The sequence below is a fragment of the Crocuta crocuta genome, unplaced genomic scaffold (genome assembly GCF_008692635.1).
Source record: "Crocuta crocuta isolate KB4526 unplaced genomic scaffold, BGI_CrCroc_1.0 scaffold551, whole genome shotgun sequence".
NCBI classification, from domain to species: Eukaryota; Metazoa; Chordata; class Mammalia; order Carnivora; family Hyaenidae; genus Crocuta; species Crocuta crocuta.
The window spans coordinates 2,777,557-2,805,540 of NW_027530969.1; the positions used below are offsets into that span (position 1 = coordinate 2,777,557).

Sequence of the window (27,984 nt, forward strand, 5' to 3'; positions counted from 1 at the left end):
AAACAAAGTCAGGATGCAGGAAGCAGGAAGTCACAGATGCTACAGGCCAGTGCAGAAGTGGGATGAAACTAGACCTTGGTGGGAAGAAACTCCAAATGAACATGAAGACAGAAAATGGATTTATCTTTTCATGGAGATAAATCCTTGACCTTGAAAGGAAGGAGAGAAATGGGGCTTGGGATAGAAGTCTATGTAGGATGGGGGCATTCATGGGTGTTTACAGGCAAGCCTGAGAAGGTTCGCCTCCTGTAAAGGAAAGGTGGGAGGGAGGAAAAGGATCAAGGCCCCTGAAGCTGGTGTTGGGGGATGAGACCCAGAGCCCAGCTGGAGCAGAGGGGCCAGGAGAAAAGAAACCTGGAAAAGGCCACCTCGAAGCAGGCCTTCATGACCTCACAAAGCTGGCACACTCATCCTCAGGGTTCCAGAAAATCTGAGTCAGTACTGGCTAGGTCTCCTAGCAACTGGATGTAGGGGACATGGCACTCTTAACACCCCAGGGAGTAAAAAAAGTCTTCCAATTCCAGGTGAAGAGAAAACAGGGCTTTTAAAAGGAGTTTTCTCAGTGGTGTAAGAGTGAAGTGTGTGTGTGAGAAGTGGTCCCTCTATGGTGCTTCCTCAGATAGACACCTTGGAAATGACTCCTTTTCAGCACACCACCTGTAAGGCCCACAATGGGGGTGTGCCAGCTGGAATGCCAGGCCAAAGGCTTACCAGCCTTTGGAGCTTGGAAGCTGTTTTTCCAGCCTATAGGGACAGAGCCTGCCTGAAGGGAAGGAGGATATGACCATAAAGGCACTGTGCCTGCCTCCACTCTGAGGAGGGCCAGGAGGGCCGTAGGGGATGGTCACCATGGGATGCCACCTCTCATCAGGCAGCCTCAGGGCCCTGTGAGCCCTTTGAGCTTGTATGCCAATGTGTGTAGAGAATGTGTGTGGTTGTGGGGGGGGGGTTGTTGCTTTAAGGCAGGGAGGGGGCAGAGTTCATCAATTTCATAGACCCAATTCTATGGCAACAGGTGTGAGCAAGGGGGGGCCTGGATCCTTCAGCACGCTCCTTCCAGAATAGGGCTTTCCACAGTGGGGTGTCAGGGCACTGCTTCAGAGCTCAGACAAGAAGACCTCATGCAACTATGTGCACAGGTTAGCTTCTGACCTGCAGTCATGAGTTGATGAGCAGGTGGGGCCTCCCTCCCCGTCCTGGGACATGTGCTTTCCCTGGCTGCTCTAGATGTCCCAACCAGCTAACACCAACCTGGGAGTCCATGAGCACTGCAAGGAATGGCTGCCTGGGTCAGGTGGTGAGAGAGGAATTCCTGGGGGGTAAGGATAGGGCTCTGGACCCCCCCCGGCAGAAACTCTGCCATCAGTTCCCCCACAAATTCCACCCCAGCCAGAGCCCCCCTTACCCCAAAGGAGCAAAATTCCCATGTTCAGTGGGTCTCCACCTCATGACGCACCTTTTCTTGTCCCGCACTTGCTTCTCCTACTTCTGTGATGACCTATAAGAACCTTTCTGGAAGGTCCAGACAAACTCTCAAGTGAAATGGGTTCTTTTAGCTAGGTCCCTGATCAGGTTTCCCTTCCTGGCCTGCTAGAGTGCCTAAATTTTCACCAAGAAAAAGACATATTCCTTCTCCTAAAACAGCCTCACCAAGCCTCTTTGTAGTCATTTATACTTTAGTATGAATTTCATGAACAGATCAATACCTTTGCGGCAGTTAGTTGAGAGTGGATTCATAGGGAAGTCAGCTTTTGTTTTAGAGAGGAAGGAGGGACCATAATTCAGGACTTGAAGCCTGCTCAAGCTGCAATGACTAGCATGAGACCTCTCAGAGGAAGGAGCCATGCTAGAAAGAACAGTACATTCCCAAAAAAGAGTTGGGGATGAGAGCTGTCCAAAAATGAAAGCATAATTCTCCCCAGGCACACTCACATTTCTGATGACTCTTTAGGACAATGGGAGCCCTGTGAGGCCCCAGTGGTGATTTGCTCAGTGAGGATGGCATCTTGATTCCTCAGTGTCACTCTCCATCCCTCATACCATGCCTTGCAGAAACCAGAAGGCAGGGAGCATCTACGGAGACTGCTGAACTGGGAAGAGTTTGATGAGGTGAGAGACTCCCGCAGAAGCATTCTGCTGGATACCCTCTACGAAAGCATCATCTTTGCCGTGGGCAAAGGCTTCCCATGGGTGGAAGTGGTCAAGGTGGTCAAGTTCACGGAAGAGCTACTCAAGGAAACCAAAGGTATGGGACATCCAGGGCAGGGGTCAGCGAGACTTGCAGGGGAATGGGTGGGGTGGCACAGGAACCCCTTGCAGTCTACAACCTCAGGAACCCTCTGAGGAGCTGGAAGTCCGTTTCTTTCTTTCTCTGACATTTAGCATGCTCATAAACAAGTTTCCTGTCTAGTCTTTCTGGAAATTGAAGCAAACTGAATGTTCATGCTGAGTCTTTATACTTATCTCCCTGGCTGAAAATTTTGCACTTTAAGCTGTTCACACAGCAGCCAGAATGTTTGTCTCTTGGTCAGTCATTTATACTTAAGTATGAATTTTCTTATCAGATCAATACATCTGGGGCAGCTAGCTGAGAGTAGGCTCAGAGTGGAATCAGGTTTTATTGAAAAGAGAAGGAACCAAGATTCATAATTTTTGTTTTGTTTAATTTTGTTTTTACTTAACAGAAATCAAACATGTCACTCCTCTGCTTAAAACCCTTCACTGACCTCTCCCCTCCCCCCCATTGCATTCCTGAAAGACTGCAAATTGTTCCATGTATCAAGTTTTGGTCTGTTGAATGTCTTGAAGGAATCCTTTACAGGCAACAGCTTGCTGGCAGCAGTGAAGGGGAAAGCAGTAAAGTGAGTTTATGGAGGGAGCATCTCTCCCACCCCTGCCCTGTGCTGTGCTTCATGAGAAGAGGAAGAACATCTCTTCCTGTGACTCCCTGGTGCAAGAGAATGTGATCACACCCACACTTGTCTTGGGCTGTGAAATGCAGATTCATTCCTTAAGCAAATATATCGAGCAGTCTCTCTTTGGCCACCATCATAGTAATTTTCAGACAAGAATAATCAATAAGTACTACAACCAGTAAGTGGATGCTTGATGGGAAATGGGATATTTACATAGTTCCTCCCCACAACATTCTTACTGATCACAAAGGGAAAAGAATATTTCTATGTGAGTTAGCCTGGCAGATACCTCCTTCACGAAATGATCCAAGTAGATTTCATCAGTAAAAGGACACACCAAGAATCACATTCTACCTGGTAGAATGAAAAAGAAGAACCCAGCACCCTTCTGTGATGGTTCTAGCAAAGACTCAGAACCTGATCTAACCATGAGAAAGCATTAAATTCGCGGCACTAAACAAAGTCCCTCTCCTGTGAGCTTCAAAAACATTAAGGTCCTGAGAGCCAAGGTAAGACAGAGGAGCTGTTTTAAACTGAAAGCCTCCTAGGAAATGTCGCCACTAAATGTGACATGTGGCTTCAGTTTGGGTCCTTTTGCTATGAAGGATGTATCTAATGGACAACTGGTAAAACTTTAATGTGGTCTGGAGATTAAACAGTACTGGAGTGATTTAAACATCATCTCCCAATTCTGATAGCAGTGGTTATGAATGCCCTGTGTTTGGTAATGCACATGAAAGCATTCTGAGATGATAGGGCATTTTGTGGGAAAATTTTCTTTGTACTATTTTTTCCCAGTTTTATTATCAGATAAAATTGACATATAACATTGTATGAGTTTAAGATATGCAGCATACTGACTTGATATATGTATATTTTGCAAAGTGATTACCAAAGTAAGTTTAATTAATATTCATCACCTCTTGTGATGAAAACTTTTAAGATCCACTCTCTTACCAACTTCTAAATATACAACATGATATGATTAACTAGGGTCACCATGCTGTACATTAATTCCCCAGGACTTATTACTCTTACAACTGAAAATTTGTACTATTTGACCACCTTCGTCCATTTTGCCCCCACCTCTGGGAACCATCAGTCTGTCTCATTTCCATGACTTCAGTTTTTTTTTTTAACCCACATGTGAGATTATATAGCATTTGTCTTTATGCCCTTAAGGTTTATCCATGCTGTTGCAAAACGTAGGGTTTCCTTCATTTTTATGGCTGAAAAATAACATGTTTTCTTTACCCGTTCATCCGCTGATGGACCATAGGTTGTTTACATGTCTTGGCTTGGTTACTGTGAATAATGATGGAGTGAACCTGTGGGTAACAGGTACCTCTTTCAAGATAGCAGTTTCATTTCCTTTGCATACATACCTGGAAGTGGAATTGCTGGATCACATGTGGTAATTCTATTTTTAATTTTTTGAGGAATCTCCATACTATTTCCACAGTGGCTGTACCAGTTTACATTTCTACCAACAGTTCATGAGGAGTCCCTCTTCTCCACATCCTCTCCAACACTATGTTATATATTGTCTTTTTGATACTAGCCATTCTAACAGCTGTGAGGTGAAATCTCATTGCCGTTTTGATTTGCATTTCCCTGATGATTAGTGATATTGAGGCTGTTTTCATGGATCTGTTGGGCATTTGAATATATTCTCTAGGAAAATGCCTATTTAGATCCATTGCCCATTTTTTATCAGATTATTGGGAATCTTACTGTTGAATTGTAGGAGTTCCTTCTATTAACACCTTATCAGAAATGTGTTTTGTGAATATTTTCTCTTATTTTATAGAGTGACTTTTCATTGTCTTGATATTTTCTTTTGCTGGGCAGAAGCCTTTTACTCTGATGTAGTCCCACTTGTTTATTTTTGCTTTTGTTGCTCGTGCTTTAGGTACTATTCCAAAAAATCATGGTCAAGACCTATGTCAAGGAGGTTTCCTCTCATTTTATTGTAGGAGTTTTATGGTTTCATTTGCGCTGTTTTTTATTAGACTTTTTCTTAGAGCAAAATGGAACAGAAGGTTCTCACAGAAACCCTTCCCCCGCCTCAGGCTCCCTCACTACCAACATCCCCCCAAGAGAGGTACATTTGTTACAATTCACAAATCTACATTAACACATCATCATCACCCAGAGTTCCTAGTTTACATTAGGGTTCATTCTTGGTCTTGTGCATTCTGTGGGTTTTGATAAATGTATAAGGGCATGTATCCACCATTAAGCATCAGATAGAGTAGTTTCATTGTCCTAGAAAACATCTGTGATCCATCTATTCATCCATCCTTCTCCGCTAGCCCCTGGCAACCACTGCTTTGTACCATCCCCATATGTTTGCCTTTTCCAGAATGTCACACAGTTGAAATCATACAGTCTTTTTGTGTTGGCTTCTTTTACCTCATAATATACATTTGATTTTCCTTCACATCTTTATATGGTTTGATAGTTCATTTCTTATTAGCACTGAGTAATATTTCATTGTCTGGATGCACCACTGCTTATGTACCCATTCAACCACTGGAAGACATCTTGGTTGCTTCCAAGTTTTGGCAATAATGAATAAAGCTGCAATAAATATCTGTGTGCAGGGTTTTAGGTGGACATAAGTTTTCAACTTCTTTGGGTAAATAACAAGGAATGAGATCAGTTGACCATAAGGTAAGAATATGCTTTGTACTGTTGGAGACCACCAAACTGTCCTTCAAAGTAGCTGTGCCATTTGGCATTCCCACTGGCAATAAAGGAGAGAAGGTTCCTGTGGCCCACATCCTCACCAGCATTTAGCATTGTCAGAGCTCTGGATTTTGGCATTGTAGGAGGTGTGTAGCAGTATCTTGCAGTTTTCACCTGCATCTTCCTGAAGACATATGATGTGGAACATCATGTCACGTGCTTACTTGCCATCTGTATATCTTTTTTTAAACTTTTAAAAAATTTATTTATTTAAATTCAAGTTAGTTAACATACAGTGTAGTATTGGTTTCAGGAGTAGAACCCAGTGTATCATTACTTACATGTAACACCCAGTGCCCATCCCCCCTCCTTAATGCCCATCACCCCCCATTGCTCCACCCAACAGTTCTCTGTATTTGAGTCTCTTATGGTTGGCTTCCCTCTCTGTTTTTATCTTATTTTTCCTTCCCTTCCCTTTGTTCATCTATTTTGTTTCTTGAACTCCACATATGAATGAAATCATATGTATATTTCTCCGACTGACTTATTTCATTTAACATAATACACTCAAGGTCCACCCACGTTGCTGCAAATGGCAAGATTTCAATCTTTTCCATTGCTGAGGAGTATTCCATTGTATATAATACATACATATATATATATATATATATATACACACCATATCTTCTTTTTTTAAATAGTTTATTGTCAAGTTGGTTTCCATATAACACCCAGTGCTCATCCCTACAAGTGCCCTCCTCCATGCCCACTGCCCCTCTTCGCCTCCTCCCCACCCCAATCAGCCCTCAGTTGGTTCTTGGCAACCATGAGAGATTCTTGAACATCTGTATATCTTCTTTGGGGAGGTGTCTGCTAAGATTTTTTACCCATTTTTCAAGCAGAGTAGGTGTTTTTGTTGAATTTTAAGAGTTCTTGGTCTATGTTGGATAACAGTCCTTTATCAGGTGTGTCTTTTGTGAGTATTTTCTCACAGTCTGTAGCTTGTCTTATTTTCTCAACAATGTCTTTTGCAGAGCAGAAATTTTAAATTTTTGAGAAGTCCCAATTACCAGTTCTTCTTTCATGAGCCAAGTCTTTATGTTGTATCTAAAAATCATCACCAAACATCACCAAGGTCATCTAGGTTTTTTCATATTATCTTCTAGAAGTTTAATCGTACTGCATTTTAGATTTAGATCTGTGATCCGTTTTGAGTTAATTGTTGTGAAGGGTGTGAGGTCTGTATCTAGATTCCATTTGTTTTCACATGGATGCCAGGTTGTTCCAGCACATTTGTTGAAAAGATTATCTTGGCTCCATTATTTTGTCTTTGCTCCCCTGTCAAAGATCAGTTGCCTATATTTCGTGTGGGTCTATTTCTGGGCTTTCTCTTCTGTCTGTCTCATTAATCTATTTGTCTATTCTTTTGCCAATACCACACAGCCCTGATGGTGTACTCTTTTTGAAGCTTTTCCGTGCTTCTTTATTTTGAAATTTTTTTAAGCATGATATTTTCTTTAACATGTGGCACATTTGAAATTCTCCTCTGGACTTCTGACCAAAGTCTCCAACAGCTGCCAAACAAATAGGACACTTGATGCTGTATCCCTCGTACATCATGTCCCCACCCCTTATGCACTCAGAGCTCATCCATCAGTCCAGTCGGCAGTGCCTCAGTGTCCTTCCCTAAGCTCTCACCACTTTTTACCAGCTCCTTGTCCGCAACCCTTTCTAACCCACCTACCTCTCTTGACCAGCCCACTGCTGATCAGATCTTATACTTCTGCAGCCTTTCACTGGACTGCACAGTGATTTTTTTTCAGGCACAAATAAAATCCTGTCACCTCTCTGCTTCAAGCCATTTAGTGGCTGCCACTGAATCACACATCTTATGTGCACATGGATCAGTCTCTTTTTATTTCTTGAGCTGCCCATATGTCCTTTAACTTCTCTCCTCCAAACCAGTGATCTCAGTCTGAAGGCTTGAACCAGACATGGCATTGCTCCTGGCTGGCTTCAGAGATCCTTGGGAAACTTCATCTCCTACCAGCCATCCCCCAGACCCCAACCCTGGGGCCTTCCTGGCATCCCTCTGGGTCCCACTCCCTGCTGCTCACAACAGTGCGCAGGTACCAGAGTTCAACCTGAGCTGAGCTCTGCAGTGGCTTGTGGCCAGAACAAACACTGACGAGCGGGAAGAAGAATGTCAGCCCCAAGCAGGTGGGAACTCGGGCTCTTTCAAGTTTCCATCAGAGCCTTCCACAGGCTGAGCCCGTGAAAAACAGTCAATGATGATGTAGACCCAACTTCAAACCAAGGAGATTAGATCACCCTGGAGCTTTCACCATATCTGGTTAGTGCATAACTTGCCAACACAGCCTATATATGTCTTGTGGACTTCTAAAACCTTGCAGTTGGAAGGACACTCAGTGACCAGGAAACTTAATTCCCTCTATTGCAAGGAGCCCCCTCAACCAGCCAGTGAGGTTCTTCCAGCCTCTGCAGACACCCTCCAAGCAACAGGGTGCTCCCTTTTTCCAAGGCCACTCATTCCTTTGTACAACCATTCCTGTTATTAGGAAGGTCTTGTTTATATCTAGTTACATCTGCCTTCTGAACCTTTTACTAGAACACTCAAAGTCTGTCCCCCAGAACCAGAATGCAAGCCCTGCAGATATTTAATGCGCTTTATCTAATGTGACTATTATGTCCTTACATTTCAAACTAGACATCCACAGTTGCTTTTATCATTCTTTCGTTTTAAAATTTTTTAATGTTTTTATTTTTGAGAGAGAGAGAGAGAGCAAGTGGGGGAGGGGCAGAGAAAGAGAGTGGAACACAGAATCTGAAGCTGTCAGCACAGAGCCCAATGCGGGGCTTGAACTCACAAACCACTAGATCATGACCTGTTCCAAAGTCAGAGTTTTACCAACTGAGCCATCCAGGTACCTTGCTTTTATCATTCTTAATGCAGCATCATTCCCACAGGCCCTTTCCCCCTACCTTCCCATCACTGCTCTTTTTCTTGCTGTCCTTCTCTGGGAATACTTGTGACTGTCAATAGTGTTCTTAATATGTCATTCAAATCCAAGCACAAAACAACCTGCAACTTGGTCAGTGAAGTGATTGGGAATTTTATTGTCTCCTCTGTCCTGGGGATGATGCTACTGTTTATATAGCCTATGGGTGCATTTACTTTATCAACATCAAAGTCCCACGGATTTATATTGGGCAGGCAGTCCCACATGTGAATGATTTTTCCCATCCTGCCCTTGTGCAATGGCAATTTTAAGTATACTTGCAAGACTTTACAATTATCCCCATGGATTCCATCTCGTCAGTGTTGACCCATCTCCCCTTCCTCCTAACATCTTTTAAATCTTGATCCTGGGCTCTCCAGCTTACAGGCTCTTCCTCTTACCTTTAAATCATCTCAAAATTTGAGAAACATTGTTGGTAAAAACCTTGAGTGGGAACAAGCTCTTGAGTCAGCCCCTCATGCCTGAAATTTGACTCACAGAAGATAGAATTCAGCACTCAAAGGGAAAACTCCAGTCCTCATTCAGTCCCTTACTGGATGTGTGGTCCTCGGCAAGTCACATCACCTCTGAGCCTCTGGTTACACATCTAGAAAGTGGAAAAAGCCAGAGCATCCACTTCCTAGGATTATTTTAAGGATTAAATGAGATTACATACATAAATCCCATAGCATGGCGTTTGGTGCCTTGTAAGTACTCAGTGAGAGTCAGCTGTTAATCTCAGGAGACGACCACAGGGACAAAGACCCAAGGCTTGAGAGGACGGGATGTGATTCAGAGGTGGCATGATCAGATGTGGCTGCATGTACTTCATGAAACACGCACTACAGATCAGTTTCCAAACATACAAATGAAGCATCAGGTCTTTGCCAAGGGCAGCAGAGAGACCCAGCTGCCAGTACTAGCTGGCCAACCCTGTGTCCCAGGGAGTGGGGCAGGACAATGGACTGAAAGCAAGAGGGCTGGCACTTTGGCCAGAGGCAGGCCCGGGAAGTAAAGGAAACTGGCAGACTTGTCTGAGAAATGAGGATGCAAGAAAAAAGGCCCATAAGACTGTTCCCAGCTCAGCTCCCAGGTAACTGACTTGCGAGAAACACCAGGCTGACTGTGGGTTAGCAGAACCCATGGGTACAGAGTCACACTAGAACCAAACCTCCTGAGCTAGGCCCTGCTCACCTTGGGCCCCCCATTGTGCCATTCAGGATGGTGGCTGTTGCACCTGAAGATGGTTAGGTTGGCCCAGATGGCATCTCCATAGCAGCCAAGCCCACACTGCTTCCCAGAAACCTAGCACAGGGTCACTAGCAAGAGCATGAACAAGTTCATCAATACCCCCAAGACAGGGGATAGAATTTCATCTTAAGCCTCCTTACTCCCTGGGATTTTCCTCTTCAGTCTGTAGTCAATCCCAGTATCGGGCTGGACTGGTCCTTAACATTGCTGAGGCCCTGCTTTGAGTTCTGGTTCTGACATTTCCTCACTGTGTTACTTTGTGGGAGTCCCTTAACCTCTTTGTGCTTCAGATCACTCATTTGTAAAATGGGGACAAAAATGATACCAACTTCATGGATCTCCACAAGAATTAAATGAGCACATTTATGTAAAGCACTTGGATCAGTGACTGGTACATAGGAAGCCTTGTGAGCATGCAGTGGGTTAGCTACTATTATTATAATACCCATTCTTCAGGGGTTTTAGGCACTCCCATGAGTGCAACTGTCCATCCAGAATGTAGGCCTTAACACCTGCAGCAGGAGACAGCCATTCAGTACTGTTCATTGAGGGTGCCTGGTTTGTTCCTCTTGACTTTGCTCCCCAAATCTCTGCCTTTTCTTACTTAGTTCTGTTCCCATTCTACTCAATTCCTGACCTGGTCTTGATCTTCTCTTGCTCTCTTATCTGATGTTATCCGAACCACACTGCCCAGGTTTGGACCATATTCTCTAAGGAGTTGGCCCATATACACTTTTCTCCTTCTGGTGCTTACCAGCTCTGGGTAAACTCTCCTCCTAATCTGGAACCCAACCCCAGTAGGGACCAACTGAACCAGTGTCCAGCTGAACAAAGGGGCACCTGACATCAGCCCCACCTGATGGAGGATGTTTCCAAATCCTTTCTCAGCTCAACCTACGCCTCCCCAGGCCCTGTCCACTCATGCTGTCTACCACCTCTGAGATACCCCCTGTATTGATCTCTGAGATCAGCCCAGGGTCTTCTCACACTCTTTCACCTTATCCCATCTCCTCATGCCCTAGGTCCCCAGAGCCAACCTTAGGCCCTTTCATGTCAGGCCCACTCCCCACCATGGCCACACCTTCCCAATGCCCTCAACACTTCATACCTGGATTTCTGCAGCTGCATCCTCTCTGGGCACCCACATGCCTGCAAGCACCCTTTTGCCTGTGGTGGCCATCTTGTTCATCCTTCTCAAGCCCTGCTTACATCAAGGTGTCCTCCTTCCTTCTCTATTCAGATCTAAACTCTTCCCCCAAAGAGCCATAGTTAGATAGCAAGGAAGTCTAGACCCTGGGGAGGCTGGATCTGCTGGGGAAGGGTCTGTGCCCATTTCAGTTTTCTCTCTCTATTCATAACCCCATGCCAAACACAGCATGTGGCACACAGTGGGTGCTAAATGAATAAATGAATGAATGGATGGATGGATGGATGGATGGATGGATGGATGGATGGATGGATGGATGGATATTAGATGCCCGTGGATATGATATGCCCTGTATGCTGAGAGGTTAGTGTTTTCAACTCATCCAGGGTGACTTCACTGAGTGTTGTGTGTCCAGGTGATGTTAGAGGGTGCAAGGCGGGGTGATTAGCACCAAACTCTGTAGTCAGAAGATCTGGATTCAAATCCCACCTCTACTATTATTACCGTGTAACCTTGCAAATGTTACCATACCTTTCTACACCTTCATTTCCTTGACTCTAAAATGAAAGGCATAATAGTTCTAACTCATAGAGCAGTTGGGAGGATTAAATGAAATAGGGCCTGCAAAATGTATAGCACAGTAACAGGCACATAGTAAGTGCTTAACAAGTGTTAGCTCCTGTGTGCCCATCACACATGGAGGGGAGGTGGGATGAACAGAAAGTGCTGGCAGTCCAGGAGTAGAAGCTGCTGCATGCTGCCCCTCGGAGAGCTCGCTGTCTGTGCTATTTATTGTCTTCCCCTCACCTTGCAGGCAGAACTGCAGATGCATTCAAATCATGGGTCAACAGAATGGAGGGACAGACAACCTTAAACCTGGCCCCTAATAGAGCCACCCAGCACTCATGACCTGTCTTGGGCACATATGTGAGGAAGCGCCACTGTGCAACAGCATTGGGGAGAAGGCACCTGTTCACTGCCCTTGTTAGGGGACCCAGGCAGCAAGGGGCAAGAAGAGCCAGCAAGACAGCAAGTCAGGTCCTCATAGATCATGGAGTGCAAGATGCAGACAGCAGGGTCTCACTGTTCAACCAGCTTATGTGCAAGCTTCTGTTTCAACTAATTTCCAGAGTGGATTGTCACTCTTCTTGGAAGGGAGCTTCTCCAGGGATTTGTTTATTTGTTTGTTTTTGTTAATCTGGGGCTAAGGATGGCTGAGTTCTGTTTGCATACTAGATAACAAAGCTGGCAGACAGAATTTAAGGAGGGTCATGTTTGTACAACAATGATTCAGAGCTTTGACAGGCCAGTTGCCAACTGGGCTTATTTCCTGATCCAATCGGTCCTCAGTACCAGGAGGGAAAGAGTGGCCCTTTATTCAAAAACATAAGCTGATTCTGTCCTGGCAAATGGCTCACCAGGATGTTCTCTACTCCAGGCCAGAAGAGTCTTGTCAACTGCACCTCTTTTGCCAGTTTCCAGGAAGCACTGAGCAAATCCCACTCTTCTGTCTCTGTGGGCCCTGGGGAGAAGTCACGAGGCACAGCACAGAGGAACAGAAGGCTTTCAGCTCTGTCCTGGTGGGAAGAAATCGCAGGAAGTGGGCAGATTTTTCATGCCCTGTTGAGTCTCTGGAGAGGAGAGAAGAGAGGTGTTGGAACCCTGAGGTCTCCCACTTTGCATATGGGAGTGGCAGAGATTTGGGGTGCCCAGAAGGCCCTGCACATCCTATCTCTCTNTTGTTTTGGGAAGTATGCTGGTGCAATTTTGATTGGTATTGCATTGAATGTGTAGAGCTGCACATCCTATCTCTAACTCGCGTGTAACAGCAGGTGAGGGGTGGGTAGGGAATAGCCTCTGTGGCATCTGTCATCAGCAGTGTCTGGTAGGTCCTGATCTCCCTCTGATGCTTTACCTAGACATCTAGACTAGAAGTACCTCTTTCCTTCTGTCCTGGTCCCATATCCTGCAGCTATTAAGAAGTAGGCCTTGCGGTGTTATTGCTGGGTCATAGGGGAGTTCTATTGTTAGTTTCCTGAGGAACCTCCACACTGTTTTCCAGAGGGGTTGCACCAGTTTACATTCCCACCAACAGTGTAGGAGGGTGCCCGTTTCTCCACATCCTCGCCAGCATCTAGAGTTCTCTGATTTGCTCATTTTAGCCACTCTGACTGGCGTGAGGTGGTATCTCAGTGTGGTTTTGATTTGTATTTCCCTGATGAGGAGGGATGCTGAGCATCGTTTCATGTGTCTGTTGGCCATCTGGATGTCCTCTTTGGAGAAGTGTCTGTTCATATCTTCTGCCTATTTCTTCACTGGGTTGTTTGTTTTTTGGGTGAGGAACAAGGGGGAGAAGAAGGAGGGAAATGGCGGGGGAAAGGGAGAGAGGCAAACCATGAGAGACTCTTGAATACTGACAAAAACTGAGGACTGATGGATGTGGGGGGGAGGAGGGATGGGCATGGAGGAGGGCACTTGTGGGGGTGAGCGCTGGGTGTTATGTGGAAACTAATTTGACAATAAACTATTTGTGTAAAAAAAAAAAAAGAAGTAGGCCTTGATGGCCAGTTGGTAGAGGCATGAGGTGGTTGGGCAAGTGGGTCATTGTACTGTATCTGTAGTTCCATCTATGGCCACTCCTGATTCTCCAGGAAATGTCATCCAGGCAGCCATAGCATGGAAGGTAGCCACCACACCTTCCCCCAGCAGTCTGGGGCTGCCCAGAGGCATTACTTGCCCAAGCTCCTCTGTGTGTGTTCTTTCTACCAGAATACTCATGGCCATGCCCAGGGTCTACTCCACCAGTCCCCAAGTACCCCACCCTATATCAGGGAGCCTCCGGCAATTCAGGACCAGCCCAAACAGAGAGAAAATGCACCTTCACTCTTCTTGGAAGGTAACTAACTTCTCTGCGGCAACCTGAATCCAATGCCTCTCCCACTAGACTCTAAGGAGGCACCCTTTGGAGGTGACTACCTCGTTGATGGAGAGTGGAAGCTGCCACAGAGGCCATTGGTTGAAATCTTGAAGGAACATTTCATGGGACAAATGGGCAACTGCCATTTCAGAGATACCTCCCTGAGCATATCAGTCTGCAAGGGCCACCATAACAAAGTACCACAGACTGGGCAGTTGCAACAACAGACATTTTTTCTTCTCACTGTCCTAGAGGCTAGAAGTCCAAGTTCAAGGTGTCAGCAGAGGTGATTTCTTCTGAGGCCTCCCTCTTGGCAGATGGTCATCTTCTCACTGTGTCCTCACATGGCTTTTCCTGTGTATGTGTCCTAACCTCTTTTCATAAAGATACCAGTCATCATGGATTACAGCCACCTACATGATCACATTTCATCTTAATTATCTCTTTAAAGACCCTATTTCTGAGAACAGTCCTGTTAGGAGGCACAGAGTGTTCAGACTTCAACATATGAATTGTGGGAGACACTGTGCTAATTCAGCCCATAATGATAAGTAAGGTCACAGCTCTCCAGGTGAGACTGTGCCAGCTAGTAGGCCAGAAATCAAGACTATGTCACAGAAACCTTCTCTGGCCTTCCCTGGGGGAGAGTACATCCTGTAGAGGGAGGAACAGTGAGGACTTTATGATCCTGTCATTTTTGCATGGGGCATCTATAATCCTCACCATGATCTTGCATCATAGACATTATTTTAATGATGAATGAATTGAGGCCCAGAGAGTTTAAGTAACTTGCCCCAGGTCACACCTCCAGTAAATGAATTTGAATCCAGGTCTGTCTGATAGCAGAGCACATACCCTGCCATGTGACCTTCCATTTTGATCAAAGGAAACTGTCCACAGAGTACATCAGGGTCTGAGAAGCATGAAGCCTGGGAGAGCACCCTGCGATGAGAGGTTGAGGCTGCCTGCATGCAGGAAGAGCAGGACACCTGGGAGAACCAGGTGTGGAACACCTGGGGGTGGGGTTCCTAACTGGGTCAACTGGAGTTACAGCATGTGCCTGGGATCTTGACCCTCAACAAGATGGCTCCAATGTGGTGGGTGACGCAGGCCCGGTTGCAAAGAGTAGCCATGCCCTTTGGCTAATGTGTTCTGGCCTGGATGTGCCACCTGTGTGCGGGTGGGTGGTTCCAGTACCTTAAACCCGACCTCTGGCCCTTTGGAGTGACCTCATGCTCTACCTCTAACTTCCCATATCCTTCTTCAGTCAGCTGGACATGCTGCTCAGTCTCAGAGCCCCCCAACAATAGAAGGGAGAAAGTGTGGGTACAAAATAGCCCGTTTTTGGCACCCTCCTACACTGTTGGTGGGAATGTAAACTGGTACAGCCCCTCTGGAAAACAGTGTGGAGGTTCCTCAGGAAACTCACAATAGAACTCCCCTATGACCCAGCAATAGCACTGCTAGGAATTTACCCAAGGGATACAGAAATGCTGAGGCATAGGAGCACATGTACCCCAATGTTCATAGCAGCACTCTCCACAATAGCTAAAACATGGAAAGAGCCTAAGTGTCCATCAACAGATGAATGGATCAAGAAGATGTGGTTTAGCTATACCATGGAATACTACATGGCAATGAGAAACAATGAAATCTGGCCATGTGTAGCAACATGGATGGACCTTGAGGGTGTTATGCTGAGCGAAATAAGTCAGGCAGAGAAGGACAAATATCATATGTTTGCACGTATAGGAGGATTAGGAGGAACTTGACGGAGGAACAAGGGGGAGAAGAAGGGCGGAAATGGTGGGGGAAAGGTGAGTGCTGGGTGTTATGTGGAAACTAATTTGACAATAAACTATTTGTAAAAAAAAAAAAAAAATAGCCCGTTTTTAGTCTAGGTCCCTGAGACAGTGTTATTCCTGGATCGTTTTCAACTCAGAATAATGACAGCAAGGATGATGATGAAGATCAAAGTCAGGACTCCTTTTACTAAATTTGAGACAGCTGCAGAGCTTGGCCACAAGGTACCCACAGTGCCCCAGATGTGGCTATGGAGGACTGTCAGCTCCATGGAAATCACTGTAACATCTGAGAATCAAAAAGGGACCCAAGAGCTCACCTAACCCAAGCCCCACCACCACCACCACCACCACAAATACATTATTCAATAATCCTCTCATTAGTCAAATGCCTCTTCACCCCTCAAGACTAGACTGCTCTGAGAAATAAAGCTCTTGCTTCTAGAAAGTCCTTCCTGCTGCTGAACTGAAACCTGTCTCTTTGAGACTTCCTTTTTTTAGTCCAGATTGTCATTTTTTTCTTTTATAGTTTATTGTCAAGTTGCTTTCCATATAACACCCAGTGCTCATCCCAACAAGTGCCTTCCTCCATGCCCATCACCCCCCTTCCCACCCCCATCAGTCCTCAGTTTGTTCTCAGCATTCAAGAATCTCTCATGGTTTGCCTCCCTCCCTCTCCCCAACTATTTTTCCCCTTCCCTTCCCCCATGGTCCTCAGTTAAGTCTCTCCTGTTCCACATATGAGAGACTTCCATCTGAAGACTTCTGTTCTGCCCTCAGGGCCCTCCTCTATGAATCAGCCTAATCCATCACACTCAGTCAGCCATCCTCCAGCAAACATTGCCAGGGCACTGTGCTAGGGGGTGAAGAAGATGGGGACATCCACTCAGCAGTCCCTATGTGCTGAGCTCTCCTCATGGGTCATTTCCTTTAATGTCCACAGCAACTGTAGGTGGATTTCTCAATGATGCAGCTGACGTTCAGAGAGGTTAGGTAACTTACGAATTATCACACAGTATAAGGGCAGAACCAGCATTAACCTTGAGACCTTGTGGCCCCAGATCTGTTCTTCCTGCCAAAGTTCCTTAGCATTATGCATGCTAACTTCTACAACAGACTCTTAACTATAGAAAACAAACTAGAGGTTACCAATGCGGAGGTGGGTAGGGGAATGGATGAAATAGGTGATGGGGATTAAAGAGTGCATTTGTTGGGATGAGCACATGGTGTTGTATGGAAGTTTTGAATCAATATATTGTACTCCCGAAACTGATATAGCATTGTATGTTAACTAATTGGAATGAAAAAAAAATTAAAAAATAAAAACACTTCCTTTTCAATGAAAAAAAAAGCATGCCAACTTCTTGAGGAAAGGGAGTGAGGAACAGTGAGGGGTGCGTTTGCTAAACGGACAAGGTCAGGGGACCATTTGGGGCAATGAGAGGAGTTTTTGCAAAAGCACATGACAATTTAAAATACATGGCCCTATGTTTGCCCTTTTTGAGTCCCAGAAAAGTGAAAAGCGAGGAAATCTTTAAAAGGTCAACTGAATCTTTCTAGTCCTGCTGTTGGAGTAGATTTTTTTTTCTTTACAGCATTTCTTGGTTTATCTTAAAAACAAAAACAAAACACTTAGTGAGCAGGAAAGTAGTAGGGAAACTTCTCAAAAATTTAAACATAGAAATGCTACATGACTTAGTAATACCACTTCTTGGTATACCCCCAAAGAACTGAAAACAGGGACTTGAACAGATATCTGCACACCTGTGCTCATGGAAGCATTGTTTACAACAGTCAAAAAGTAGAAGCAACCCATCCATATGGGCTATCTGTCCAACAGCAGAAGAATGGACAAACAAAACGTGCTATATGCATAAAATGAAACATTAATTAACCCGATGAAGGAAGGAAATTATGACACAGATGAACCTTGAGGACATTACCATAGGTGAAATAAGCCAGCCACAAAAGGCCAAGTACCTTATGATTCCACTTATGTGAGGTTATCTAGAGCAGTTCATAGAGGCAAAGGGGGTCTTAGTTTCCCATCTCTAATATGAAAGGATAGTTGCTCAAATATGCTTCTTGCTCCAAGAGACTATTTGCCTCAAATAAATTTGAGAAATATTGCAGATGCTCAACACTTTGGGGCCACTTGCCGAGCCCACTAGCATATTAAGGGCCTTCTTCATTTATTTTGATCCAACATGTCTTCAAGGTCTCTGGCTTTGAAGCACTCATTTCTATGTAATACCTATTGCAACACATCAGACATGTTGTTTGAACATGTGTCTGAAAGGATTGAGGGCTCCTTCCAGTGTCCATCTCTAAGGGTCTACAAAGACAGCCCAAAGCTGCTTGGAACTAGATGGCTGGGTGAGGCTGCAGCTTGAATTCTGGATCCCCACTGCACCAGCTGTGTGTCCTTAAGCAAATCCCTTGAGTCCTTGAGCCTCAGTTTCTCTCACCAGTAAAGTGCCTATATACCTCCCACATAGGAGGGATTCAATGGAATCTGAGATGACCTAGGGCATGTGGGGACCAGTGGGAGCTCCCTCAACAAGAGTCTTTTGCTACCTCAAGGAAAGCACATGAGCTGTCTCTGTCATTTGCACCTTGGTGTAAATGAGTTTGGCAGAACCTTACCATGAGTTGAAAGATGGGCAAGGGGGCAGCATTTAAGATGCAGGATGGGGGTGGAGATGCAGGTCCTGTGTTTTCATCTATTTTCCACCATCCCAGGTCAGCCTTGGTAGGTGCATAGAAAGGTAAGCCAGCGAGGCTTCAGCCTGACTTGGTTCCTCCCCTTCAAGCCAAGGCGGGGGCAACCAAACTGGTTTGTCAGGGGGCACTAGTGGCACCTGGATCCTCCCCCTCACGCCCACCCAGAAGGAGCAACGCTTCTTCACCGTTCCCAGCCCTTTCAGGACATGGCACGTCTCCCTTGCTCTCACCCAGCCCCAGACCCCGAATATGAGGGGTGGTGGGAGGCAGGTGTCCAGAATGCCTGGTCCAAGCCCAATGCTTTTTTGCCCTGATTCTGGAGCATCTGGTATTGTCATCCCAGCCCCGCTCTTCACCTCCTCATTGCTCTCCTCCTCTCCCATACCTGCGTCCCCATGCAGGTGCTGGCCTCCAGGGGCTTGGGGACTGTCTTCAGGAAGTTCCCAGCAGCCAATGCAAATGAAGGGCACTCCCTGTTATTGAAGAGCAACTTGCACGTACAGATCTGTCCCCTGGCAGCCAGAGGCAGATTCTCTCTGAGACTTAATCCTTGGCTTTCTGAGTCATCGGAACTTCTCAACCTGCGGCAAATAGAGAATGGTCTGAGGGCCAAGAAAGTGTGTCTCATGAGCAAGTTTTGGATGATCTTTGTTGAAAACCAGAGCTGGTCCAAAGAGTCTTGGGGCTGGAAGTTAGAATCAAACTCAAGACCTCCTTCCCCATTGACCCTGGACGAGGTCCACTTTTGCGTTTTATGACCTTGAAGCTAAAGCAATAGCTCATGCCCATAACAGGGCACCTGCCAGGATGACAGGTAGCTGGGAGCACTTGCCAACATTTGCTGAGGTCACTCAGCACAACTGAGCCCTCAGACTTCTTGATTCAAACCTGGGCTCTGTGCATGGCTGCCCACAGGTTCAATAGAGAAAATCATGGGCTGGCCTTGGCAAACGAGGCAGTTGTGGCCACCCACATCTGGAGGATACAGGTGATCCCAGCTCCGTGCACTGACAGGCCAGGCTGGAGGAGGGACAGCATTTTCCAGTACATTCTTTTGGCTCCACAGAGCCCAGAGAAGATGCAATGATTCACCTCACAAATTTCACACAGTTGCCTCCATACCAACCTGGAGTCCAGCTTTGATTATCAGAAACCAATGATCTTACCCTAGTCCCCCAGACTCTGAGATTCCTTTACTGATCATGTTTGCCATCCCCACACACCACTACTATCCCTCTGAAATACCCATCTGACCTCTCCCTTCTCGGCTTAAGATCTCTGAGTGGCTCTGCAGCTCTCAGCCACAGTTCTTAATTTTCCTTTCAGAAATCTGATGATTCTTTCTATGAACACGCACAGCCCCCCCTAGGAAAAAAAAGTGCATTGAAATTCTGGATACAATTTCAGAAGGTACCAGTTGGTCCTGAAGCCAAATTTAAATGATCAATGAATTCTCTTTAAAGAGGCTGGCTTCTGTTTTGAAGTCCAGTTGTTTCATGTGACATATACAAGCTTGCCCTTTGCAAACTGATGATGCCAAGCCCTTCTGTCCGCCCCCCACTCCCACCCCCAGAGAGTCTCCCAGACTCCAGCTTTTCCTCCCAGAAACTCTGAACCATGTGGATCATGTACATGCCCACGCTGTGCCCTATTTACTTTCAGCCTTTGTCCTGTGGGCTCCACCCAGAGGGCCCTTCCCTACCATCTTCTGTCAAACTTCCCATTCTTCCTTTGGGCTCTAGTGTCCTCTCTGTAGGAGAACTTTGCTGGCTCCTGGTCCCCCCGTGTCCTGGGTCAGGATACCTTTCCCATGTGAGCACCCATCTCCTTGTACTTTCGCTTAGTCCTCTCTGCACATCAGTGCCCAGTTTTGTCCTAAACATGGGCACTTGCTTGAACGTTGCTTTTAGAGAAATCTTCACCTCTTGTTATGTTGTTATGTAATGTACATGAGCACCTTAAAAAACAACAACAACAGAGACTTGTATATTCTGTATGATTTTTAACCAACCCTCTCCAAAAGCAAAAAAGAAAAGAACAAAATGCCCACAGGATCAGAGCAGCACAAAGCTCACACCTGTGCAAGAAGGGACCCAGAAGCCATGTGACAGGTGAGAGGGTCCTGAGACAGGTGCCGTGTGTAAAGGTCACTCAGCAGAACAGAGCATCTGGGGGCAGAGCATCATTAGCCAGGAATAGAATCTGAAGCTAAGGTATGGCACAAAGTTATACATGGTATGGTGGAAAAATAGGGGAAGGCCATTGTGCCAGGCAGAAACAGAGGGAGAAGAAGAAAGGAGGGTTTTATGCAGAGGAAGACCATGATCTGACTCATGTTGTGAAAGGGTCATTGTTTTAAAAACATCACTCTTAGGATAAAGACCAAATTCCTCCCACAGGATCTTAGGAGGTCCTGCACCACTGGGCTGCTGTCCACCGCCCAACCTCTTCTAGAACCAGGGAATCTCTCACTGGCTGCCTTCTAGCCTATCAGTCCCTCACCCCCAGCCTTTTGGTTCCTCAAATGGGCCATGCTTTCTCCATCTGCAGGCACATAATGTTGCCCTTGCCTGCTTCATTATTTCCTACCTCTTTGTCCATTAACTCCTCTGACACTGTTCATCTCAGCCCCTTCATCACATTCTCAGAGAACTGCTCCCTGACTTCCCTAACAAAGTCACTTCTTATTCTGTGCCCACCCAGCCCGCATAGCCTGAACAGAGTTATACTCTTGTGTGTTTTCTCCCTAGCCCTTCACTGCCTCCCTGGAACCTGGAAGAGCTTGTAATACATGGAAAGCCCCTAATACTTGTTGGATGGGTAAATGAATAGCTGTCACTGCACTTAACATCAGAATTTGTTCATTTACTCACTAGCTACCCATTGGCTCCAACTGTGCACAAAGCCTTGTGCTGGGGACTGAGCATAAAAAAGGAAATCTCATCTTTTCAATTGTCACTTCTACAAACTGGAAGCTCTCTGAGGGCAGGGGTCATGTCAGAGGTGAATGTCCAACCTATATCATATTCTATTGGTGGTTCCACCACTCTTTTCATGTAAGCACCTGGGAGTTATGCAGGCTGCTGCCACACTCCACATCTGACCATCGGTCCTGCTACTCAAATCTGCTCCTGTCCACACCTGCTGACCTGGCATTGTCAGGCCACAGTAATCCCATCTGGACTGGGCCATGCCATGCACCATCACCATATGACCGTCAGTGTGATTTAGCTCAAGGCAAGCATGGCCATGTGTACAATCTTCCTACAACACTGGACAGACCCTGCACTGCTTATAATGCAAAGCCCTGCTTTCTGAATGCAACATTCAAGGCCCTCCCATCTGTCTTCCACTACCTCTCCACACAACCCTTGCCTTTTTCTGCTCCGATTTTTCCATGCCAACAACAATAAACCCAAGCTTGTTCCCCACCCATGCCATGAAGCATCTTACCCCAATGCTTTCACCCAGGCTGTACCCAGAAAGTGTCTCCCTCACCATCTTTACTGGCTCAGTCCCCCCACTAAGCCTCTGAGATGTAGTTCATGCATTATTTCCTCCAGGGAAATCCCTATCCTCAACTGAACCTTCCTCTTCACCTGATTCTGTTTCTCTTTACACATATATTGTGTAAACATTTACTTGTGTGTCTTTCCTGTGAGTACTTTAAAAATAAAGAATGCATCTTATTTATCATAGTATTGCCATAGTATTGACTTGGCATAGTTCCTAGTAATTAACAGGCACTCAGTAACAGTTGACAAATGGATGGGTGGGTGGGTAGGGAATGAATGGGGGGGATGAATGGGTGGATGGATGGGAAACGGATGGGTGCATGGATGGTTGGATGGTTCAATGAATGGGTGGGTAGATGGATAGATAGATGGAAGAATGGGTGGATTGGTGGATGAATGGGTGGTTGGATGGGTGGATGAATGGATGATGGATGGATGAGTGGATAGATGGATGCATTTATGGAGGGGTGGATGGATGGATACATGCATGCATGCACTCATGGATGGATGCATGGATGGGTGGATGGATGGGTGGATGAACAGATGGAGAGATGGAAAGAAGGAACTATAGATGTGGCCAGGAGAGACTTTTCACAGGTCAGAAACAAACTCATCTTTTCTTACAGTGTTTATTAATTACTACCTTGTAGCAGGCTCTGTAAAAGGCACTTGATAAAGTCATCTCATTTGATCCTCATAAAAATCCTATCAATTAAATATAATTATCTCTCATTTTACATCTGTGGGAATTAAGGCCCAGTGTCACAACTAGAATGGGACAGAGCTGTCTCAGGCCTCCAAACCCAGTGCCCTCCCTCTACACCATCTGGAAACAGAAGCACTCTGTTGGACCTCTGAGCCTGCTGATTTTCCTTGAAAGAGGGAGAAAACAGCCACCAGCCTCCTGTTCTGCACATTGGAGATGCCTCTCTTCATCCTTCCCTCAGGAGACTGAAGTCTAAATTCAAGTGACACTTCCCAGCACATTCTAAATGAGGCTAAAAGTGGAGTAGTGATCCATCTACTAATATTTTTCTAAGACGGTGATGACTTACCATCTCAGTACTCTGGGGAGATTTAAGGTTAAATATGCCCACACAGAGCCAAGAGTGAGGAGCCAGATGAACATACAGTGGGGGTGGAGTGTGGAGGATTTTACAAGCAACTACATGGGCAATACTGAGACAGCCCCTCCTAAAAGAGAAAGGGGCCCTCTGGCTAGAAAGATGAGAGGCTCCACCAGTAGCACATGGGGCCCTCACATAGGAGAGATAAGGAGGAGTATCTACAGACAGGTTGGGCCTCCACTCCGGAAGGAAATCCAGGTTCAGTGCATCCAACACTTTGTATCGACCTTTAGTGGATAAAACTGTGAATCCCCAAAATCATATGACTTGGTGGCCAGCAGGCCCAAACTCCCATTCTGCAGAGGTAGACACTGAGTCAGAAAGCAAGAGACACTTAACTGAATTTACAGTGCATGGCAGGGATGGCATCTGTGTGAGGACCCAGGTATCCTTGTACCAAGGCATGTTCTTTCTCTATCACTTGTCTCTTGTCCCTCTCTCTGCCCAATGTCTGTTCACCAAGGCATACACCCTTTACTGAGCCACCCCCTGTGTTAAGACCCAATCATATGCTGGGAAGAGTCCTGTTTCCTTGACCACAGCTTTTGATGGGGTTGTAAGCAAAAGGAGTGCATGGAGAGGGTGAGAGAATACAGTTCGCTCAGGAAAGCATTCTATGGTGTAACCCCAAAACTGATCTTTGTTTGCATGGTAGAAGCAATATTTGCCTAAGTCTATGACACACATCTCCAAGATAACGGTTGCATGGACATCTGTCTCTCTAGCCATCTCATACTCTACTCTTATTAGAATCCTTTTTTAAGTTTATTTATTATTTTTGAGAGAGAGACAGAGTGTGATCAAGGGAGGGGCAGAGAAAGAGGGAGACACAGAATCCAAAGCAGGCTCCAAGGTTCCAAGCTGTCAACACAGAGACCATTGCGGGCCTCGAACTCATGAACCATGAGATCATGACCTGAGCCAAAGTCGGACACTCAACTAACTGAGCCATCCTGATACCCCAAGATTTCTTTTTTTTTTTTTTTTTTTTTTTACATCCTCATTTCCTTTCCTAAGGGTTTGGAGTGGAGACAATATAAATAACAGCGGAAGTAAACCTTTAAAATAAGAGTTAAAGGTCAAAATATCGGTAAGGGGTGGGATAGTCATATTTTAAAAATGAGATAAAGGTAAGTTACTATATAGATTTGGCTTTGAACTTCCTCGAAGCCAAGGCAAAAGGGAAATGTGATATATTCCATAGCTTTTTTGGGGGGGGATATTTTTTAGTGTTCATTATTTTTTGAGATAAAGAGCATGAGCAGAGGAGGCGAAGAGAGAGAGGGGACAAAGGATCCGAAGCAGGCCCCGTGCAGGAGCCTGATGAGGGGTTTGAACCCATGAACCATGAGAGCATGACCTGAGTTGAAGTTGGACACTCAACCAACTCAGCCACCCAGGTGCCCCTACTCCATAACTTTTAAGAACTGATAAATGGTAAAATAGAGTAACTGGTAGGACATGGTTTCTGGGGTCAAAGGGCCTAGTTTCTGAACCTATGTTGATCACCTATCAATGCAGCTTTACCTCAGTTGACAATGCCCAGCCCCTCTGTGCCCACAGGCTGCTCTATCACTGAGGCTGTGACAATCCTGGGGAATAAACTCAGAGATTACCAGGGGCAGTTCAATACCACTCACCTGCTGGCCCTCTGTGACTACTTCCACAACACCTTCATCCGCCACTACAAACTCTACCAGTATGTCCTAGGCCAGGACCAGGAGGTCAACCTGACTGTCACCCACCTGGAAGTGTGTGCACCTCCGCAGCCCCTCCCGCTAGCCAAGGGCATGGACAGGGACATCTGGCAGATTGAGCAGCAAGTGGCAGAGCTCAGTATGGCTGAGGTACAGAAACGCACCAATGTGCGGCTCCTGAAAGAGGCGCTGCACCTGGAACAGGAGCACAAGCTACAGAAAACATTCTCTGAGGTGCCCGAGCAGCCCAGCCGGGTTCTGAAGAGAGAGGTAAGGCTGGACCCGTGAGGGGGGAGGATGCTTACCTACTACATACAAATGCGCACTCCTACCAAGAACACATGGAGGCTGGAGTCAGACTCGCAGACAAGACCCCATTGTCTGCACACATGGGATGGGGAAGAAGGGGACAGACAGTCATTGAGCTGCAGCCACAGCCTTTGCATACATATTTCACAAAATATCTCTGTGAGGTATAATTCATGTCCCCATGTTAGTAATGAGAAAAGTGAGGCTCAGAGAACTTAATCCACTTGCCCAAGGTCACCAAGGTATCAGGTGGTAGAGTTTACATTTGGACTAAGGCCTGACAGATCCCAATGTCTAAAGAAAAGCCCAGGCTCTGAACCACCACAGATTGTCTCAGTGCCCTTCATCTGCCGGCAGAGTTGGCATTCATCGGGGCCTGGGGGTGGGGGAAGTTGATGAAGGAAGGGCCACTGAGGACAGCTCAAGGTGGGTGATATGCTGAGGTAGGCAAAGCAGTGGGGCTAGTGGTCCAGGGAGAACTTATAAGATTGTGGCATGGATCGAAGAAATCGGGCTGTCATCTCGACCAGTCTTAAGGCCACAAAGGTTCCAGGAGCCAGAGTTTCAATGACCAACCAGCTCTTTACTAAATGGTGACTAGATTGGCCCCAGGACAACCAACTTATTAAGGGCCTGGAAGAGTCCATATTAATTTTTTAACTAAGCATAGGCACTTAATAGCAGCATCATTGCAGTATCTTTGAACACAGAGACAAGTATGTGTATATGTGTACACATGGGTGCATGTGTTGGGGGTATTAGGGCTGGGGTAGGGTGGAGAGTCACAGGGCTTGTGTATTCCAAAAGGTTTTTAAACTATCAGGCAAGGAGCGAATGGCCCTGTGAAGTACAACATGGGGAAAATCTCTAAAGAGCAATTAACACAATAGAATAAATAATACTCTTCTTAGGTTAAGTCAGGTCTCCCAGAGAAATAGCACATTGGGCTGCCAGGTAATCTTAGTGCAATATGATGTCCAGCAAGGAAGAACCCAACAAAACCTAGGCAACAGGTGCTCCTGGGTGGCTCAGTCAGTTGAGTGTCCATCCAACTCTTGATTTTAGCTTGGGTCATGATCCCAGGGTCATGGGATTGTGCCCCACATATGGCTCTGTGTTGAGCGTAGAGCCTGCTTAAGATTCTCTCTCTCTCCCTCCCTCTCTCTCCCTCTTCTCTCTGATCCTCCCTTGCTTGTGCTCTCTCTCAAAAGAAATTTTTTTTAAAGAAGAAAAGAACTGAAGCAATAGCCTGTCTCACCTCCTCCAGGGGATCTTGCTCTAGAACATGTGGACAAGGGAATGGGTGGGAGGGAGTGCCTTCCCTCCCACTCCTGCAGTCCTTCCCTGCCCCTCCCAGTTGCCCTTCCAGCCCCCATTACTTTGCTGCTGGTTCCTGCCTGATGGAGCTCATGAACTAGGGTCCCCTCCACTGTGTGCCCCTGCTTGTGTGCCTGAGGTGGGGACACTGAACACCATAGGATAAACGTTATACATCCTCTTGGAGCACAATCCTCTCCCCAAGGACTTAGTGGAAGAATATTATTTTTATATAAAAACAAGCAAGGAGATATTCTGGAGCAAATATAAGATTTTGCATGATATTTTAAGTTAAAATAAGATATCTCAAAGAAATGTCTTCTAGACAGTTAGATACTACAAGTATGTTGTCACCTGACACCCTCAAGACAAGCACAAACTCTCCTCTACTGTTTGGATGCTCAAGCAGGAAATTTGGAGACACATAATTACATGGTCTATGTCTCCAGGATTCCATGGTGCCATAATCCTGATTGAGATGACAGAGAGGGTCTCAAGTTTAACATGGCAGATGGTGGCTAAGTTTCCATTCTTTCCATGGCTGGCTGCTTGGAGGACACTCTCTGATAAACTTTCACTGTCCCTTCTGATGAAATCTGCTACTAGAACTTTGAGATGTAAAACTGAGATGAGGGCAAGAGTGGAAGGAAGGGGAATGATATCCAAGTGGAACATGCATTGACCAGAAGATAGGGGAATATAGGACTAGCCTATAGGCCCAGAACCATATTAGTAATAAATAACACACTCAACCAGGGTTATTGCCACAGTAGGCCTGAAAGGATAAGGAAAGAAGCAGTCACTGGAATCCAGAAAGAGAGCTGTAGGAGAAGGCTATGGGATAAGAGGTGTGGCTGTAGGCAGAGGATCAGAGCTATGGCCAACCCACCACAGATCCAGAGGGAGTCAAGAGACTTCATTCTCTTCCCAGGTTCAGATTTCCTGCCAGTATCTTCCATTGGCTGAACTCAACTTGAAGTTATAGGTCAAGGTAGCCGATTGAGGCAGCCCTTATAAGTCAGCCTCTCAGAGCACAAAGTAGAGGGACAAGGGTGGCCAAGAGATCTGGTGGGGGAAATGGAATGTTTTAGAACACAGAAAAAAAAGAGCTGATGTGTTCAGAATTGGATATCTGCAGACGGCCTCAGCCTTCTCCAGAGCTCTGACCACTAGCCATGTTCTATTTCTTCCAGGAGTTAGAAAATCTCATCAATGAGGCCATTCACATTCAGATAGAATGCCTGAAGGAGCTGCTTCAATATGAGATACAGATAACTTTTGATATTTTGGACCTGAAACTTCAGAAGAAGACTTTGAACCTCAGTGCTCCTATCCCTTTCCCCCTCTCTATCACTGGCCAGCCAGGCCAAGATGAATCTAAGTTCTACAAAACAAACAAAGGAAAGAAAGCAAAAGCAAAGAAGAAGTAGAGAGCCCCTGATATCCACTGACTAAAGACTCTGAGGAAAAGCCATTGACAATTATGAAAGTATTACGTGACGTGCTCAGCACCCTATAAATCAGAGCTTTCTAGTGATTAAAAGAAATAAAA

The 27,984-nt window shown here is 45.8% G+C and overlaps 1 protein-coding gene across 2 annotated transcripts; it reads left to right on the forward strand.

The window, feature by feature from the left end:
* The first annotated feature begins 457 nt into the window (after window positions 1-457).
* On the forward strand, window positions 458-27,984 carry CUNH8orf74 (chromosome unknown C8orf74 homolog). 2 transcript variants are annotated; one of them, XM_077769731.1, is made up of 4 exons: window positions 458-524; window positions 2,053-2,245; window positions 24,673-25,076; window positions 27,626-27,984. In XM_077769731.1, the coding sequence occupies exons 1-4, from the start codon at window positions 477-479 to the stop codon at window positions 27,860-27,862; spliced, it is 882 nt and encodes a 293-aa protein (XP_077625857.1). In that variant the 5' UTR covers window positions 458-476; the 3' UTR covers window positions 27,863-27,984. The 2 variants fall into 2 exon arrangements, with proteins under 2 accessions (XP_077625857.1, XP_077625858.1); XM_077769732.1 differs by lacking the exon at window positions 458-524 and adding an exon at window positions 1,082-1,139.